Source organism: Bombus huntii, chromosome 2, assembly GCF_024542735.1.
Source record: "Bombus huntii isolate Logan2020A chromosome 2, iyBomHunt1.1, whole genome shotgun sequence".
In the NCBI taxonomy this organism is placed as follows: Eukaryota; Metazoa; Arthropoda; class Insecta; order Hymenoptera; family Apidae; genus Bombus; species Bombus huntii.
In genome coordinates, this window is record NC_066239.1 from 19,680,651 (window position 1) to 19,696,612 (window position 15,962).

The 15,962-nt window shown below is 38.7% G+C and overlaps 1 protein-coding gene across 2 annotated transcripts in view; it reads left to right on the forward strand.

Annotated features, from left to right (window-relative positions):
- The window catches only part of LOC126876553 (uncharacterized), a 38,048-nt gene that overhangs the window by 19,035 nt on the left and 3,051 nt on the right, over positions 1-15,962 (forward strand). For both annotated transcript variants that reach the window (XM_050639405.1, XM_050639415.1), the window contains exons 2-4: positions 13,757-13,822; positions 13,991-14,091; positions 14,510-14,605. In XM_050639405.1, coding sequence (XP_050495362.1) covers positions 13,757-13,822; positions 13,991-14,091; positions 14,510-14,605 — 263 coding nt within the window. The remainder of the gene's footprint in view (positions 1-13,756; positions 13,823-13,990; positions 14,092-14,509; positions 14,606-15,962) is intronic.

Sequence of the window (15,962 nt, forward strand, 5' to 3'; positions counted from 1 at the left end):
TAAGTACTCTGTATATCAAAGTCACGTAGTACCTTCCTTAAAGCGCAATAGTTATTGAATACGATCGTTTGCCAGGAAATGATCGGAGAGAATAAATAGCGGTGAGGCGATAATACTCCTTTATCTACTGAATTTCGCCACCATTTTCACTCGTTTTACGGCGCCATACAGCGAAATAAATTCTACGAGCCGGCGATTCACGAGGTGATAGTATCGGATTGCGTTCGCTTCCTTTCCTCGGCTGTTTTTCATCCTTATGTTTCGATGTTTGCTAAACACAACCGTATGGGATTTACAGCGCAATTGTATCCAGCTTGGTTCCAATGCGATTCTCGTCGCCGTTCGAGACGGAAGCTTCGAATCGAGTGATCTCCCGATCGAGAATTTTAGCTGAAGACTTATCTCATACAGTGTGTAGATTCTAGTTTCAACTTGTTCTTCGTACTCCTTGTTAACGTTAATTAAACAAATATTATAATAAAGCGCTTATACCAAGTTCAACTTGGCTTAATTTGCAATTATTACAGGAGAAAAATAAAATCGATTGATTCACGAGCAAGCACGTGGCCGCTTACATGCTCGCCACTGCGCTTTAATAAACGCTACACACCCTTAAATTCTTCGAATCTTTTCGTACACTACTCTGCGCATGCATATCTTACGTAAAATTTTGCATATAAATTGCACGTTAGCTATAGTCAAATATGCAAAACCTTTAATTTAGAATAGCAAATTCGATAGAAAAGGAATTCGTGTTATACGTAGGAGCTAAAACACTTGCACGTGGCCATGCTTCGCACATAATTCATATTCAATTACCGCCTAGGTCTGGCTGATATTGGTTCACGAAAAAATACCAAGACGCGAACGTGCGTGAAAACCGTTGCTTCAAGTTTAAAAATGAAACGTCCCGGAGGTATTTTCTTTCTTACTTGACGGTTAGCGAGCCCAGCGAAATGTCAAATACCGACGTCCTCCTCCGATTCAACTTCCAATCTCGAGGAAGTCGTGGAGCCGCGTGGCATTCTGCCCGAGAGCAACAACGTCTTCTTTTAGCACGGCCCATTTGAGAGGGAATTCAAATCAAGGTCAAAGTAAGCAGAGTACATTGTTCTTATCGATTTCGTGCTCCATATTTCATCGTATCGTATTTTGTCCCGATGGAGTGAAACTATCGTTATTCATAACTTTACGGGTGAATACGTTTTCTACGACGTCCACGTGACAGTAAGTGAAATATTACGATAGTAATTAAAGCTTTCGAGTATTAGACATCGCATTTAGTGTGTTAATTGATGTGTTAGAACGTCTTGGAACTTGTTGAAAATTGTTGAGCCATCAGACCATTAGAGTTTTAGAATGTAAGAACGTTGGAACGACTATTATTATTAGAACATTAGAGACTTGAAATATCGATGGATCGAGGTATTCGTAATATTACAATGTCAGGATATTAAAATATTATCCTAATAGAATTTTGAGATATCAACATGTTGGAGGAACAAATTATCTAGATACTTTAGAGTAGGTATTAAGCATTAATCTGCTACAAAAGTACTATGCAAAGTAGTACACGTTCATTGAAATCTTGTGATATTTCTTAAGACTCCCTTTTGCCCAGAACAAAATACCCAATAAGGTATCAGGATTTAACGATGTTGGTTTTACATGTAATTTCATGTGTTCAAGAGATGTCAAAGATGTCCCTTGGCCTTTCTTCGAAAGAATTCGCAAATGATTCAGTCATTTCTCTTAATGGAACATCGCAAGACTCTTAAATGCCTTCAGGGAGGGTTTCGTGTCGCGACTCGCCGCAAAACAAGTAGAAAGAAGGAACAACGAACGCGAAATGACATTCCACGGACGCAAATAGAGCACGTCTTTTACACGTACGTTCTGTCGGGACCTCCTTTTACTTTCTTTTCGTTTCTGTTAGCGCGTACTGTACAGAGATAAACATAACAGCGCCGGCCATTCAACCCGCACGACCTACGATGGGGTTCTGACCAGATTTTCATGTTACTACGATTGTTTAACAATGCTTGAATCATTCAACTGACTCATATGGATAGTTCAATGCCGTATAATATCGCGTGATTAAAGTTTTATTTCAAGAAATTTTCCAATATCCTTTTCAAGTTTCACGTGCGCTAACCTGATTCTAAAATCTTAATATAAATGTCGGATATTCCAACTATAATTGAGATACACACGATTATACAAAAATATTGTAGATAAAAGCATCTTTGAAAGAATCAAATTACGAAGTAACATATCGTTGTTATGCGAGTCAACAAAATTACGAAGAAATGTTTGCACAATCATTGAGATTAGGATTCAACGTCTGAATACCTCCACAAGCTATAATGAGCTCGCAAGCCTTAAAATTGACACGATAAAATAGTAATCGGTGGTTGGAAGAGTCGGTAAAGGATACGTTGCGTCGTGAATGGTGCACGTTCGCCGATCAAAGGGCAATCGCGAACGTACAATTTCGCAAGCGTGTTGGCATTTCGCATCGATTTCTTTGGTGATCGTAAGATCTACCGGAGATCAACGACAGCTGGCACATAAGAGAGGATACGAGCAAGGTGCATGCTGTATTACGGTGCGAAATGCATTAGAGGAAAATGAAGAACAATCGACGTTCACGGAATGATGGACGCAAAATCGTCGGTATTTCCGCTTCAATTTTAGCACGTCGATTACTTCAATTTACAGAAACCACGACGAACAATCGTTCTACGCGAAAATGGAATATCTCGAAAAGAAATATCACGACAAAATGTTTTTTTCAATTTACATGAATTTATCCTAATGACAAAAAGTATTACGATATTTCATTCTAATATTTTACTGAGAAGAATAAAACGCGGAAATGAAAGGAAATGAGATATTTTCATGTTGTAAAGATCTCGCATGTATTTGAATACAGTTTTCAACTACACCTTCTAATAAGAATACTCGCCAAATAAGCATAAATAGATCTTGCAATGTTATGCTAATGCTTCTGGAAAGTTTTTACAATAATTACCCAGCGAGAGGTACAAACTTCTAACTCTAGAGAAATCATGTTGCTGCACGTAACAGGTATTACTCGTATAAATAGAGAATAAAGCGATAATTTAAAGATTGAATTAGTTCCTGATAAATACTTTCTTTTGAAATTGCCTAACTTATATCGTATTAGCTACACTATACGGATAGTATTACGCAACGTAACGCTATTTCGAGGTATAAATAAATATTCTTAAAAGATATTATAAATTTTCAACTATGATTCAAAGCTGCAAATTCAGCAACTTCGTAACCTCGCAAACTCGTAACTGCGTAACCTCGTAAATATCCATAGGATATTTGGCAAATATTTGAAGAAACCACCCTTAGGCTTGCACTGCGTACTCGAAGCAGTTGCTGTACCGTACAAAGTGCATAACGATGTCCAAATAAAACCATAAATGTATATTTAATTCTGTCGCATTCTTTCCGTTATTTTCAATCGATTTGTACTGCGTATTCAACGAGGAAGATATAAAAGAATTATTATTGGAATGCATAATTTCTCATGTAAATTGAATGCAAAGATTGCATTGTATTTCCTTGCAAGATCAAACATCTTCCGCTCGATTACAACTAAAGCAAAATTGAAGAAAGAAATTCGAGGATTGCGACGAAATTAAACTAAAACATGGGTTAATTCATTAAAGACAAAGCAATAGTTTATCGCGATATTACGAGTACTCCAATTTCCCTAAGTTTTATAAAATCGTAGAATCTAACTGGAAGAAGTAGCGAGGAGAAATATATTAAACGAATCTTCCGAATTCCTTCACATAGCCACAATGTTGAAAAGAAAATCCGGGATTAAAAATTGATTTAAGAAAATTACAGACGATGATTGCGTCAATGTAACGTTGGCTCTTACGAGTTGAACCCTTATTCGATATAAGATATCGGCTCTAATTCGGTCTTTAAAAAACCCTAATCTCCTCTAATATACTCTTAGGCTTATACTCGGCCAAAAAGTCGAAAACTCATCAATAAGATATCATAGGGAAGGCAGTCCGTGTAAGGAGCCAAAGGATATAGGTCCGATCGGGAAGAGTGATGGTCGGCGCTCCGCTTAAATCCATTAGCAGTGACTTTTTCCGCGCGTTGTTGTCCAGGGTGAAGAGGTCGCAGCCGCGGGCAGAAATTGTAGGTAGAGGAGGCGCGAGCAGCAGGTAGAGACGATCGTGTTCTTTGGCCCCTAGGGTGGTCGAACCGGATGGTTATATTCGACCGTAAATGGTGTTACGGATAAAAAAAGAAAGAAAAAAAGGAAGTGGCTTGGGCAGCTCGGTGGCGCGGCAAGAATTCGTGGCCCCGTAAGGTCGCCTCACCCGAGGATCTTCTTGAAAATTCCACGGGTCGGTTTATGGCCGGCATAAATGGACTTATCGTTGCCAAGTGTTCGAACGATGCGGTATCGATCGCACGGTACCGCGCTATTGCTCCGCGTTCCTGCGATTGCTTGAATAATTCATGGCGATTCCTTTTCTTTCCGTCTCGAATGGTTCGCGTTATTGCGGGGCCCCATTAAATGATAATTCCGCGGTGAGCCCGACGATTTGCGTCCGCCGTGTTCACGGAAATTGATAGCGCCGCGATCGCCTAACGGTGGCCTCTTATTTTACTTACACAGAAAGAATCGCACATGATGGAAGAAAGATACGTTTTACATTGCGCTACAGTTCCGTTCATCTGAACTACGATTGTTGCGATGAAATTTTAGTTAACTTAACTCTTGCAAAATGTAACAAATCGAAAGCAAGCGCTGTTAGAACGTGTCGTAACGCACGCTACTAACGAACGATAGAAACATTTACATTTCGTTCGATAACGGTCGAATAGTCGTGAAAAATTGGCTGCCTTGTAAAAGTTGGAGAAAATATATCACGGAGTAAGGCTACTCGTATTCTACGTGTGTATGACGGTTTCAGCGATATATCATTGTGGTACGTCGAAAGCATAAGACGATAATTCACGACGTAAGAAAACGTTGCATCACTCGACGTACACGGGTTTCACCGGCGATTAGTTAAAAGCACGATGTATCCATTACGTAATCTGCCATAGACGAAAATGACTTGTTCAAAAAGTCGGTGTAAACTTTTGAAGAGCATTTGTATAGATTATTCGTGTCTATCGAGCTTACATTTTCCACTCGTTTATTTAAATCTGGCATCGGCCCTGAATCGTTTTATGAATTCCCCTGAATCCGATTAAAAAAACAGATGTTAACACATCGAATATGGGGCATACTTTATTACGCCTTCGTAACTTCGTAACTATAAACTTCGATATCATCTGTTATTTACAGTGTTTTTTTTTTCGACAGAATGTTCAATTATTCGCTATGAATTTCGCATAGTAATGTTTAGTTCTTTGATATTTCCGTTTAGTAGCATCATTGGCAAATTTTCAATTTACATAATATCTCTATAGAATATTAATTCTTTGCGAATACGATAAAATAACGAAAAATTCGGAATGAAAATAAAACTTGTAATTTCAACGCTTCGATTAAGAACATTCGCCACTGTGGCGTTGTGCCAAGAAGTAAGATACAAAATGATGGAGATGCATCGCGAAAAATGATGAGCGGTAGCGTGGCACTTATTGGCACCGCGTAGGCGCGTAATTACTTCCCCGGGAACCGGTAACTCGTCATCAAGTAATTTTGTAGTTTGGAAGCTCCGCAAATCCGTACCAGCAGCCTGCGGCTTCTTTTGCAACATTGCGTATTCCACGTGGAAAAATCAGTGGAATCGACCGCAAACAGCGACAGGCGACTATCCGATTAGAATAATTTTATATTACAAACTGGAATTTACGTTCGCTTTGCTAGAAATAAGCTAATCTCGATACGATCGAAGGTACTGCTAATTTATGTAAAGCATACACCTCGTCTAGAAAGCACAGAATACTATCGGGTCTTGGATTTCGTGGGAAACTTAGCACATTGCAAACTCTACAATTTACACTCGATTAGGCGGCACGCATAAATTTTGTATGTAAGAGGTATAGACCGTACCATGGGGCAAAATGGGAGGTCTGTTCTGTTGGTCTAGCGGTGCATCGCGAACTAGATGTCTCCGAGCTATCGATAACGTTTTAAGAATATTTCTCTGCTCTTTCCTGTCCGAGGCCGATAGTTTAAGAAATGATGCGGAGGAAGTGAAATTAAATAAACATCTCTTGTTAACATTAACGAAAATCATACTTGCTGAAATAAACTCTCCTTTATATCTCCTTCTTTTAAATATTCTTAATTGTTTGATACAATTATTTACAGCTCTGTATTATAACCACAATTTTCTATCGATACAATAAAATATTTGCAACGAAATTTCGCGATAAATTTTTCAATTTCACGAAATGTTTCTATAGATTAATCCACGATGCATCATCGCGAAGAATAGGAAATATATAAATATAACAACGAAATGGAGAAACTTTTTATAAACAATTTCGAGAAAGTGGTTCCCGAAACGACGGCGAATGAATCAGGCAGGATTGTTTGGAAGAGATTCAAACAGCGACGTTTCACAAACTCCCGTTAACGTATACAACGGGAGTCAGCACGTCAGATTGTTTAGCCGTCGGTCGGAGGGCGAATGGCGAATGGAGATGGCGGAGAAAAAGGAAGCGGCTGGCAAAACTCCGTCGTTAACGAGCCGCACGCTCAATATCCTTATAACTTGCCTGCTCGATAAAAAGACTTCTCCTCTTTTCTTTCAGAGGCGTTCAAGAGAGACAGGGAAAAATATTCAACGAGAGGACACTGAACCCATTTGTCAGCCTCGAAAATAACTCCTTCGCTTTTATGATAAACCATCGTTATGCACCACGACGGCGGGTATAGTTAACCGGGGAAAAAATATCGTCATGGCTGCAGCGGGAGTGCAGCCGAAGAGGATGAGAAGAGGCTGTTAAGAATATTTCGGCCACATGTGCACGGCCGATGGAAATTATTTTCTGATGACGTTTGTCGACGGTGTTACTTTCTTATAGACATTTCAGATACAAATAGGACCACGTTATTACAAATGCTTACATAGCTGTTGAAAACTAACGTTTCAGCGACGAGTATATTTTGCAAGAGATACGAAATAGTATATAGATGTTAGAATGTATTTACTGGCAAGCTACAATGGCAGACTATAAAATTGGTATTGAGATAATGGTGCAATAAACTGCCGAGGCTCTGGGTCGTTTAACCGTGGAACTAAATTTAAAGTCTGGAAGATCAATAACGCATTTGCAAGAAAGTTATTTTTCAAAGTAACTTTCCAGAAGACGAAAAAATCAATGTTATTTGTAATTACCGATTGCGTATCATATCTGTAACATAGACAACAACGCAAAAAATATAAAGCATATTGCTATAATTATGCAATTATCATATTGCAAATGGATCGGATGCCAAACTTTCATAAATATTTATTTCACGATCAGCGAGAATAAATACGTAAAATCAATTAACGCTCTCGTTATTCCCAAGACCAAAGAAAAAGCTTTCATTTACACACCGATTATCGCTTATCATTTAATTTCTACATTAATTTACACATTATTAAACTACTTGAGAAACGAGGATCAACAAGTTAGCAACACGAACAACGATTACGTAATAGAAATTTACTTGTTTATTCATAAAGCAAGCAATCAGAACTTAATTCAAGAAGCCGCGCGTAGATCCAACTATGTACGCGTTGCGTCTGAAACCGCAAATCGTCGGACGGGTAGTCGTAACATTACTCGTCGTTTGCCAAGCGAGCTCCTTCGAGCCGTGGCACGTTTTCTCGTGGTATCCGTACGTTGCGATTCATTTCTCGCGCGATGTTAATTGACGCTGTGGAATTACATCGCATTTGCATGCCGGACACGTCGCGACGTCCGTTCCGCGTTGCTTTATTTTTCCGTTTTACGCGCGCGCCCCGCGTTTCACGCGTGTTCCGTCGCGAGGGAGATGGGATGACACGAACGTAACGGCCAGAATTATTGCATCGCGCACGATTAACCACCCAAGTATTAAGGCACAGCCTGGATTTCCGAGAAATCGACCGTTTGCGTGAAATAACTCGCCGATAAAATTGCATCGCCGCGCGACCCAACGTTTTATAAATCAGCCGGATAAAGCGTTCGCTATTAAAGCAACATCGTCGGTACGTGTCGAGCTCGTTATTTATCTATCTAATCTGAATAGATCCATGTACCGATAGTTTACAAATTTACTCGAATTAAAGGATAACATTGATTAACGACCTCCTTTTTAATTCGCTTTAAGAACGATAATTCAGCAAACCGAATCTTACATGCAGTAAATCAACTATCGCCGGCGTTATTCATTAAGCCGCGATAATAACAAATCTTTTAGTCTTATAGAGAGCTTTCAAGAACAGATTTCCTCGTGATTAATCGACTTCGTGTCGAGGGGATTAGGCAACGTGAATGAGGTTTTCAAGCGGCGACGAAAAATTAGGTGTCGCGATAGCCGAGGCTGTATTTGATCGGTTATCGCGACTCAAAACGAGTAGCCAATGACCGGCCATGCTGTTTGGAAAACTTTCGAACCAGCGAATTGTGCTGGTCGAGCACGAGTGCCACTTCACTTCGTCCGGCTATTTCTTTGTTCTTCCATGCGAACGTCTCGAGGACGTCTCTGTTCGTGTTTTGTGTGCTTTGCAGCCAACTTCTGATTGCTCGTAAAATTGACCTCTTTCGTTCCTTTTTACTATCAACTGTTTACTTTGATCAGTTTAATTACCGATTCTTGTTGTTTTATTTGGACACAGCTTCTTGTCCAGGAATGTACACCTGGACAAATTACAAGGAATTTGTAAGATTACGAAAAAGAAAAAAAGTTTCCTTGTATCTTACAGCATTATTTATCTTGAGAATTCCTTTAATCCTCTAAAAAATATTATAACGAGTACTTTGCTTCGAATATTTTTAACATGTTCGCGTACTGTGTTATACATGCGATCGTTCTGTATATTTTTGTACATTTAAATCTTCTACTGACAACTCATCGAAACCTTAAACAAACCAACGTTAGTCTCAGGCGCTATTGTCGAGAAAGCAGAAGAGGAATCGGTGGAGTAAAGTCCACGAGATCGTACAATAAAGAATCGATGTTTATCACTGGCGGCAACGTCGAAACGAGCGTGCAAAGCGTGTTGTCACGATCGGGACAACGCGCGACGACGGTTTACCGGCATGCGATCATAACGTACGGCTTCAACGTTGAAAATTCGCCCCGTGTGTCTATGATTATGCGCGCTGTTTACGAGTGTCATCAGGCGAAACTAAAGCTGAATATTTATGGTTCAATTAAAGATCGATCGAGGATGCGAGATTAATTGATACTAGCTCGCTGAACGTATAGATTTTACCGTGGATAGTGTACGCGATATGTTACTCGCATTTTTCTTCCGATTCCGTAATATCGATGTATCAACCGGTTTGGTGATCTCGTCCGTTGTACATCTCTAATGTAGCTACATGTATTTATGTTGTATCAGTGATACAATATGTACGTGTTTGATAATTGCTGATTTTGTAACTGTCATGTACATTCTCCAATTGGTTTCAAATTTTACCACTAAAAACATAATAGTCATGTTCTCGTTACAGTACTAATGACATTTCAAAAAGTTCTCTATAGCGTGCATAGTACGTACACGTTCGTAAAAATTGTTCAGGATAAATGTTGTGATCGTGTTTGTCCACGTTAGAATCTCGATGCTCTTTTATCTGTAAATCTTGTGACATATTAGTGACCCAGAGAAAGTTTGGTTTCGCGGAACGTCGTTCACCTATGGTCGTGAAAATATCGGTCGTGAGCAATTGATAGTCAACTGGACAAGGGTAATAACGAATGGCAACCATAACTCGACGCTACGTTCGCCTGTGGCGCGACTAGATGTGGAAAACATGCGAGATCACCGTTAAGGTTTCGGAAGTATGTACTTCTAAGAGAGTCGCGGACACGCGAGCCGTCGATGCGGTAATTCATTGAAAATTTATCACCTCAAAGAAGCTTGCGAGCGGTATCACGCGACGGCGCCTTCGCTAATCGACATTAATTTTATTACACGCGACTTCTTCGTACATTTCCTCATCTTTTTTTCTCTCTTGCAAGCCGGTTCTCTTCGCTAACGGAGAAAGTTCCTAGAACGCATTAGAAGTCTTCGCTCTCGATGAACTTAAGGCCTGTACGATGAAAAGTGAAACGTTTTCTCGAGTTACGAGTACAATACTTCAACTTCGTACATTATGCATATACGTCGTATAGTTGTTATAGGTCTGTATCTTTCTATTTCATTCGAATTAATTCTATTTTAAGAAGAACGATTCATTGCGAAATAGTAGTAAGAAACGGAAAATTTTATAAGCTCTTAGGCATGTATTTCTCTTCGTTTCGAAGAAATCGTCAAAAAAATATCGAACTTCGTATAAAGAATAAGTAATATTTGAGAAGAAAATGGTGGTACTTCTTGAAATCAGTATTATGTCACAATGAGTTGTCGCTTTTATTACAGAGAATGTAATCGTACAATTAGTTACAAGTACAAGCTAGCTACAACAACTTACACGCGTTATTTTCAGAAAGGGTTCGCGAATGTGCGTTTAACCTCTTCGTTTCTCTCGTTCAATGTCGTGGACCGAGCATGCTGGACGTTATCAGCGCGCAACGTTCAGTATGGCCACCAAAGCACCCGAACCAGTATTCCCACGCGAATGTCCTCCGAACCGTATCTGAACCTCCGTCGCAACGTGTTCCGAAGGATTTTTCTGCGAACGGAATATGCTCTGGGAACGATTTGATGTTAGCTCGTCGCGACAGCGAAAATATTTATTTTTCCGAATTACGATAATCCCGCTGCCGTGAATAGATCACGATCATCGAACGTTATACGGAAACTTATCGTGTCGTCCAGAGTTAAACGGAGTAGTAACCACGTAGGCGTTCTAAAGCATCCATAATTTATTAACCAGAATAATCTCGAATATCGACAACACCAGTGAGAATTCCAGAAGCCCGAAGAATAACTTTTATCATATTTAAATTATGTGTGACTTTAACGAAAGTTATTTGATTTTCTTCCCTTTGTTTATTTATTTATTTATTTTTATTTTAAACAAAAGTTCGTATTTCTTATACGTTCGTGTCTCTGTTACGTGAATTGACAACACACGTTTATAGATCAATATGGAGTCTGTGATTTCTAGAAGGAGAGATTGATTTCGGTCGACGTGAAAACAATGTGCACCATCATCGTGAATATTATATCCAGCTCAAAGGAAATGAGCAAACGTCGGATACACTAGCTGTCTGACAGAACCTACACGATCCGCTAACCTGGATCACCTACCGCGCTAATCCCTCTGATCCTTTCTGGCGCAGATAATCTGTAGGCAAATACGAGACTCGTCTTTAACAGACAGATTTTACGAGCATCCTTGACGTCGTTTAAAGACCTCATCTTGTTCTGTACACCTGCCGGATCTGGAGAACGTGGGAATTACGAAGGAAGGGAATAGTTTATTTCTTAATAAGTATAAAAATAACGTAGCGAGGAATTAATCGTAACACAAGGATATAATTTGTAATTTCATGATTAAACGATAATCTATCTTTTGTAGTGCGTTTAATTCCCATCTTTCGATATAATTAATTAATGCGTGATTTACTCAATTCGAGAGACGTAAATTAATGACAGCAACGACGATACCTACTTTCGTTTCTAAATTGAGAACAACTATTTGTCTCAGTCTGTGACACTTTTAATCGAGTAACCTTCTTATTTGAACGACTTCTTCGCGCCCTTGGTATGTCTTTGCGACAAACAAAATGGCGCACAGGGCAAGAAAAGTAGACGTCTCGCGATGCGAAGCACGTGGTTGGTGTTGCGACAGTAAATGTCGTGTCGCGTTTCAACGAACATGACAGCGACACAGCAAAATGCAATTTTCTCGCGAGTCGACGATGACGAAGTGGTTCCGCTGTGCGGGATCGGATCTCGTCGCCCAATCATGCGCGATTCGCGCGCGTTCGTGCGCACTGAATCGTCCCGTCCTCTCGCATTCGTGTAATTTCTAGTTAACATATCGAATCGTACAAAACAAGTAGCGGTATATCAACGTTCGAAATTTTAACAGACCGATCTTCCACTTTTCATAGCGATTCAACGATGTAACATTCAAGGATTACACAGAAAGAACACGATATGTCATATTTTCCATTTTTTTTTTTTTTTTTTTTTTATAGCGAAGCAGTTTTATCCGTTAACCGCGTGGTTTCTTAACCGGAAACTTGTACATGTAATTATGGAATAAAAAATTTTCTAAGAAAGATTAATTCCCGTGGAATATATTGGATATATCAAAGAACAAGAATAATATTTGCCTTTGGTTGAAAATGTAAATGCGACGGAGTGATTGATGACGGTGAAAATGAAAGTAATAGAAGCGAATGCTTGTTAACCGAGAACATCCTGTCAGCTAAGTAATTGTAGTTAAAACTGGTCGACGCTTTCGAGTGTAAAAGATACTCTGGGAAAGTCTCAATGTTCAATTACGGATGAAGCTCGCGCGTTTATGTAAACCGAAGCGTCGTGTATCCTCTCTTTTATGTAAGTTCTACGCAAGATACTCAAGTACAAAGAGAAAGGAGCGCCTTCGATACTAAATATCATAGCTGTCATCGTATTATTTTTTGCATTTTAACGAGCAGACACTTAATATTCTTGAGCAAGACGATGTGGAATTTTTGTAATTTCCATTACAGGTACTTAAGCTTTTACTACGAATATACACTACGATTTTCGAATAGAAATCTTGTCCTTGTAGAAGAATCTTTCTGTCACCTTCGCGAATATAATATTCGCGATCATGTCGATGATCAAGTGTATACGATGTATTAGGAAAATCAATACAGATGCAAAATCGTAACGAAGTGCACGCGATTTACATGAGAAAGCTTTAGACGTTTAAATGAAATCGCGAAAATCAGTGGCTACAGCACAGGATGAAAATAATTCGCTGCTGAGTTCATTCGAAATCATCTGAAACGAAATCATGGGTGTGTATCGATCGATCAGTTTAGCTGATTCGACTACAATAAAATCGATTACGATGCAAGTAATAACAGCTGTCAAAGAAGATTAGCTACAACGAAAGCTATCGAATAATCCCTTAGGACACGATAGCAATCATTCGACGTTCCTTTTACAATGCAGCCACGCTTTCGAAGCCTGTTACCCTCGCATTTATCGAATCGAAGCTTAAACGTACTCGTCGAAATTATCTTCTCTGTATTTAACGATTTCCATTTCCATATCGACTCGACGAGATGCAAATGAAGGCATGTACCGTGTCGTATCGGCTGCGATCGCTATCAAAACAATCAATTCATTAATTTAATTTCGTCTTGTCACCGCTTGACAATGTGTTTGTATAGATGGCATAAATTTCAATAACAAATATAAAGCCACGGGGATTTGCGTGCTCGAAATACATTAAAGGAGAGCTGGTCCTCCAATAATAAACGCTGTATGAAGTGTCACTTTCTTTTGTACGTCCAATTTCTGCAGCTCTTCGTACTAATAATATTAATATGCATTCTTTACTTTCTTGTTGCACAAAGGTATTTTTCTTATACTTTAAGAATTTCTTCTTATATGGAGATATGTTCCTTATGTTTTAGGAGACGAGTTTGTACCAGATCAGTTCCCAACTCTGTCAATCATCATCATCGAAATGGACAAATTAGGTAAATCAACGTTTCTGTAAAACGAGATGTTTCTTTATAGATTGTCGTAAATGTGTATTATTTATTATTAAACATCGACATAAGCGATTAAAATATTTATATTTAAGATTATAACTGTTACGAAGAAGATTAGCACTATTTCGCACGATCAAGTCCGATTATTTTTAGGTATATTAATGTTATTAATGTTAAGACCGATTCATCTTCCGTTTTCTTGTGCTGTCCTGGATGGACACAGGCGACTCGCTTGAGTTTTGGATGTAATAAACGTGAGTAAACGATCACAGGCATTCTAAACATCTCCATAAAATGTTAACTTTATACGGATATAAAAGAACTGTCAAGTTAATAAGTCGAAATTTGTATTCTTGTAATCGAAGTTTATTGCTACGAATATTAGTTGATTATTAATTTATGGTACGTTTAAAAAAGTCATTCAATTCTGATGAATTTTCAGTTGGAGTTTTTGTTGGATTATTTAAATTACTGGAAATGGAACCGTTTATTGTAATAACACATTCAATTGTTATTAAAAATGCGAAAAATAATGAGAAAAATTTGATGACTTGATTTGTCTAGATGTGAAATGTAGAACAAAAATCTTTTATGGACATGCAAGATATTTATTAGTCGATAACGAATAATTATGTATCGGGTTATCGGTACCTGAATTTAATTGCTTTTCAGCTACTTGCCCTTCCCCGTGCTTAAACGGAGGTGTGTGTACCTCTCCTGGCAGGTGCACGTGTCCCAAAGGATTTACCGGTAACCAGTGCCAGACAGGTAATGTCTAACACGAATACAAATCGACTCTAAATTGTCACTCCAAATGCTAATCAACGTTACGTGTCTAACACCTTTCCTGCTTTACATTTTATTACCAACTTCGCTCTATTAACTTTCTTGCAGGCATGTCTTGTTACAATTTCGCGTAACCATGTCTAAATTAAAATATATAAATACCAACTATACTTTCATTGCAAAGATTAATATATTAAAAAGAATAACGAGAATATTAAAAAAATAAGAATGTTCAAATTTCTTTTTCCGTAAAATTAATCTAAATTTAAATTTATTCTTTATTATCAACGTAAAATCAAATATTCTGATTCGATTATCACTAGAACGAAGCATTTTCAAACGCTTCGATTCTCACGTTCAACTCTAAACTGCACAATTGCGAGCAACGTCCGTTGCTCCTTATTTAGGCGAGGCCCCGGGTGCCGTGGAAGTAAACGAACCTCCGTCAAGCTAACGATGCAAACAACGAGCGTCGTTAAATCGTAAAATATCCGTAATCGATATTCGCGGCTCGGAAACACGTCCTCGTAACCAGAATCGTTAGGCGTAATTAAATAGACGTAGGCCGATACGCAGGTCGATGGCATTGCGCGAATACCATGCCGACCAAACGTATTGTAGTGTCCAGCAGCTAGGCTGCTTTCGATAGATTTACGAGCGATTTCATTAAGCTATGCGGTCATTCTAATTACCAGGGCGAAGTGAGTCGTGTCGACGTGCCGCTCTCAATTCGATAGAAAAATCCTTTACAAGGAGTTTCAACACTCTCTAAGGAAATATCCTTGAAGCTTTCATAATTTTACGATAGAATGTGTTGTTCAGCCCTACCGTAGAGGAACAAAGAGAGGACAAATCTCAGGATCCAATCGTACGTCCGTTTCGACGAAAATACCTTTCTAGCTTCGAGAAATAATAATTAAAATAGAATATTATTCGTATCAACGATAATTTTCTTATACTTGCATTAAATTATATATTGGGTTGGCAACTAAGTGATTGCGGATTTTTTCATTGGGGGTAATGACAAAATCCGTAATTATTCACTTTCTCTTCTATTAGGTTGGCAACTAAGTGATTGCGGATTTTTTCATTGGGGGTAATGACAAAATCGGCAATCACTTAGTTGCCAACCCAATAGAAGAGAAAGTAAAATTGAGAAGAAACCCAAGAATTATGATAAAGCTAAGGGAAGAATATTTTATTTCGTTGGAAAAAATTTGACGTATCATAGTTAGGTCCTTTGCGAATTTAAAAAATATCGATTTTGGTTCAAATTCAAACTGATCTATCGCTATTCATTTTTGTATCGTACGCGTATATAGCATTTAATAGTGTATTA